At 51.4% G+C, this 4,914-nt stretch overlaps 1 protein-coding gene across 1 annotated transcript; it reads right to left on the reverse strand.

Annotated features, from left to right (window-relative positions):
• Positions 1-3,143: 3,143 nt before the first annotated feature.
• Positions 3,144-4,136, reverse strand: FAM50B (family with sequence similarity 50 member B). The gene has a single exon (XM_037844835.1). The coding sequence runs from the start codon at positions 4,134-4,136 to the stop codon at positions 3,144-3,146; it is 993 nt and encodes a 330-aa protein (XP_037700763.1).
• Positions 4,137-4,914: the final 778 nt, after the last annotated feature.

The raw sequence follows: 4,914 nt of genomic DNA on the forward strand, positions 1-4,914 counted from the left end.
TGGCCTTAAGACTGTAACCAAATAAACCCCCCTTTATAAAGGCCAATCCATTTCTGGTGTTTTGCATTCCAACAGCATTAGCAAACTAGAACAGTTGGTATGCGTCACCTGTTTCTTGCAACTTTCTACAGCATCTTGGTGATATGTATTCAGGCAGGCTTACTTGCCTGTGAGCAGAGTGGGAATGGAGAGAGCCCTGTGGAGTTGAGATGGTCTCTGCCTACAGTCTAGTCCACGGAACTGACTCTCAAACTTGGATCCCTGCATGGCATGAAAAGCCAAATGCTCCAGTATGCTCAGCTGCAGTTAGAATTAGAAGCTTCAAAGCTACAACTTTAGTAAGAGATTAGATTAATTCTGTGTATCTTATCAAAGCAGAATGAAATTAGTGTCATCCTCCCACAGGGCAGAGCACAGAAGTCGGTAAGTAAAGACCAGAGTTTCAGACTTCAGAAAGATGATGTGAATAAAAGAACATTGGCTGGAGTTAATTGCACATAGAACTGACTAGAAGTCTTCTAAACTTTTGAGGGAATTGAATTGCCCATAATGCTACTAGTCTAGCTTGAAAAATCTATTAAAATAACCCCTGGCCCCCAAACTTGCACCAGCAGGGAACAGTCAGCAAAAGCTCTCCAGACCTAAGAAAGGGGGCTCAGATGCGGTCCTGGGGGATGATGGACATAGGAGGATCCTCCCAGTGGGCAGAGCTAGGGCCATGGAGGACAGGGAATGGGACAATGGACCCAGGGCAGAGAGTCTTCACAGTTCCTGTCCAGCAAGATTTGATCACAGCCATCAAACCAGCCACTGCTGGTGTTTTCCATGCCCCCCCTTTCCTAATGTGAACTCCCCCTTTGCCCATCAGGTGAGGGAGGAACAGATGACTTGTTTTGTTTATAAGGGAGTGCCTGATAAAGAGCCACATCCAGACTTGAAGGAGAGAACTTCACTACGCCCAGAGCGCACAATTTCTGAGCTAGAAGCAACCACTGGGAACCCTGTGGCTGTCTCCTTGGAGTGGGGCTGTGCTGAGTGCGTGAAAAGGATGGACTGTGTCAGATGTAGTTATTTTCCTCCTCTCAGCCCCTCTGCAGGTAGGTGTGGCCAGGGGACCAAGTTCTGGCCAATGGTATCTAAACTGAATATTGTTTGTGAATTTATAGGAATTCTCCTCAAGAGACAGTTGTTTCATGCCTTTTGAACTTTCTTTTCCCCCTTATTGTGTCTCTGCTGCCTGGGATGTGGATGTGATGGCTGGCACCACAGCTGCAGTGTTGGATTGTGAGGTGACCATGAACATGGAGGCCACATATGATGAAATATATCTTTGACTCTGTGGAACACTTACCTCTACCTTTTTACATGGGAGAGAAATAGGCTTGTTTAGGCCACTGTTACTTTGGGTTTTTGTCACGTGCAGCAGAATCTAATTCTAAGTAACACAGAAACCAATTAAGAAATGGGTGCTGGAGTTGGATTGTGGTCAACATATCAGTTTTTAAAATTAGAGCTGGATTGGAGAATATGGTTTGGACCTGCAACCAAAGGGGTAGGTGTTCTGCCATTTGCACCCCCTAAGACTGGGTCTTGAGCAGGAACTTAGAGCAGGGAGCAGAGGAACCTCAAACCTTACTACACATAGGTGTGTTAAAATTCACATTCTGATTCCGAAGTTCTGGAGAGACCTTGGACTCTGCATTTTCTAACAAGCTCCCGTGTGCTGATGCTGCTTTTCCAAAGATCACACTTTGAGTAGTGGGGGTCTACTTCACACCCCACTGAGGTTAATCAGAACCCATGCCAAGGCCCCTAAGCCTGACCTGGGCTCTGATCTACGTGTCCTGACTGCAAGGGAAGTGGTGGGAGAGAAGGCAAATCTTCATCTTTCCTTTTCAGACCTCACTGCCTATTCAATACCCAGGGAGCTTTAAAACACACTGCTCTCTAGATACCACCCACTGCAATTCTGGGTCTGGGTGAGGCCAGGAAATTGCAGGTTTAACAGCTTCCCAGATGATCCTAAGGGGAAACCAAGGCTGGAACCCACTGCCCTGCCCTGGAGGGCCAAAGTTCCAGAGGAAGTTCTTTTTCACAGGCTGAGAGACGAAAGAAGTGTCCCTCTGTCTCAGGGCCAGGATTAGGGTCAGAAAAATAAGGCCTGTGCCTCAGGCATAAAGGAGAAGGGGATGCCAAGAGACTTGGCAATCAACATAAATAATATCTGAATGCTGTATTTTAAAAAAAATCAAAATGTATGCAATGCTATCCACAATGCACAAAATATCCAGGTTATAAATGAAGGCATGCCAAGCAGTATTGGAGTCGGAGGCCAAAAGGAAAAGAAAAATCATTATTACCGACCTTTAGGCCATGCTCACACTCTCTCTAGTTCTTGAATCCAGGGGGCTAAAGCACACAGCTAAGGAACCCCAGAGTCATGACTGCTCCCCCAGCCAGAAGAGACACGGTTTGTCTGTATAGTCCTGCTCCCACCTCGGTGAGTCACTCCCCACCTCCAACCACTGCTGCTTTGGGAGTCCTGCTGGCACCAGTGATGGGCAGGCCAACTTCTGCCCTTGGGTGGTTCTGAAATGGGTCAGAGCAGCACTTAAAATAAAGTAACCAAGACCATTATGAGAATAACCATAATCACAGCAGACATTTATTGAGTTCTAAGTGCTTTACAAATATTAACTCATTTAATCTGCAATGACCTTATGAAGAGGATGCTAACATTATCCCCATGTGCAGGTGAGGACACTGGGGCACAAAGGTTTGATTAGCTTACCCCAAATTACACAGGGTGCAAGCAGCTGCCTTTGTTTGCAATCAAACCCAGACAGCAGCTTGTCTCCAATGTGCACGGTCCTGACCACTAGCTTTAACACTCTGACCCAGGTCAAAGCTTCGCTTATTCTACCAACCAAGAGACAATGCCAGCAAGGAAATGAGCAAATTTGAGTAACAGGAACCCTCTTTCTTTATTAAATTTCATGTTAGAATTCAGGCCAGGAATCAAAGTCATCAGTGACGGCCTGTGGAAGTCTGAGCGCCTCTCCTCCAGCTTCCCGCTCTGGTTGCACAGGGTCCTGGCGCAGGCGGAGGGACGCCGGGTCCCGGTGACAGGTGGCAGGCGGCGCTCACCGGATCGTGTACCTGTCCCACTTCTTCTCAGGGTCATAGGGCTCCCAGCGGCTGGCGGGGAAGATGTGCTTGTTCTTCTCGTACCAGCTGCGCAGCACCACCTTGCCCGCGTGCGACTCGTCCTTCTCCATGGTGGCGTCGCTGAGCAGGCGCACGTCGTCGTGCACGTCGAAGGTGAAGAGCGGGCCGCTCTTGCCCCTGGCCTTGGCCACGATGAAGTCGTAGAAGGTGTGGTAGTGCGGCAGGATGAGGTCCTCCTTGATGTACATGAGCTGCTCCACGCCCGCCGAGCGCAGCTCGCGGAAGTCCCGGCGCAGGCCGTGCAGCGCCTTCTTAAGGAACTGCTGCACGGTGCTCCCTTTGTGCATGACGGCCGTGCGCCGGTGGCCCGAGCCGTCCCAGTAGCTGAACGTCACCTCGATCTCCTCGCCTTTGACCCTCTCGCGCCGGGCCTCCCACTCCCTGCGCAGCTCCTCGCGCAGCCGGTTCTCCTCCGCCTCGCGCTCGCGATCGGGCAAGAAGCTGGTGTCCACCGCAGGGTCCTTCCCCAGGGGCCGCCTCCGCTTGGGCGCCTCCGGCCCGGGGGTCCCGCCCGCGTCCTCCTCGTCGCCCTCGTCCAGCGTGAAGGACAGGCTGGAGATCTTGCGCCGCTGCTCCTGCCGGCGCGCCTTCTCCCGCAGCGTCTCCAGCAGCAGCCGCTGCTCCTCCAGCTGCTCCCGCTTGGCCAGCTGCTTCTCGCGCTCCTTCACCAGCGCCTCCTGCTTGGCCTTCATGTCGTTCAGGGTCACCAGCCCCACCGTGCTGGACTTGAGTTCCGCCTCCACCGCGTCGTAGTGCGCCGAGAACTTCTTGTCCACCTTGGACTTGCTGATGGTCTCCTCGGCGATGCGCTGCTTCAGCACCTCCATCTGCTCCTTCTGCTTCTCTCGCTTCTTGATCAGGTGCATGGCGCGGCCCGCCTCGCGCATGGTCCCCTTGTACTGGGCCATGGCAACGGCTCATGTGCCCCAAGCCGCCGCCTGTTTATTCCTTTCCAATGGGTTGCGGCTTCAGGGCTAATTCCCGGACTCTGTATCAAGTAAGAAAAACACAACAGGTGGAAAAGTATCAAAATAGCAGCTTTTTTATTCATAGGCTCGATCTGTGTGGTCCAATAGAGTATTCTTCGGTGACCGCAATGTTCCCTAGTTCCGCTGTTCGTGTATGGTAAACACCAGCCACCAGTGGCTACTGAGCCCTGGAAATGTGGCCAGTGCCACTGAAGCCCTGATCTTTTTTTTTTTTTTTTTTAATAATCTATCTAATTTCAATTGATTTAAATGTAAATACCCACCTTGTGCCCAGTGGCTCTGATATTGAACAGCACAGGTCTAGAATCTGGCAATTGCAGGTAGAGAGGCAAACCCTTACCTATCGGTCCACCCCCACAAGCATAAACATACAAGAGTCAGAGCTCTGAGAGCAGACCAGCAAGCCGCCCTGGCCTGAAGCCCATGTATTTACCTGGAGGAAACTGGTCTGGGACCGAATGGGCCTGGCAGCAGGGAGGGAGGGCCACCTGTCAATCAGATAAGAGGGGTCTGGCCAGGCAGTCTCCTGGTACTCCCCTAAATGGGTGGCAATGCTAGCCAGCTCCCTATTACTATCTGGTTGGCTGTGGGATACTGTTAGTTGCTGTCCCCTCTCTCCCTGGGAATCATCCCATCAGCAGGTGCCAGGTGCCAAGATGAACAGAAGAAGTGGAGTACCCAGCCCTGCTAGCTCGTT

The sequence above is a fragment of the Choloepus didactylus genome, chromosome 7 (genome assembly GCF_015220235.1).
Source record: "Choloepus didactylus isolate mChoDid1 chromosome 7, mChoDid1.pri, whole genome shotgun sequence".
NCBI classification, from domain to species: Eukaryota; Metazoa; Chordata; class Mammalia; order Pilosa; family Megalonychidae; genus Choloepus; species Choloepus didactylus.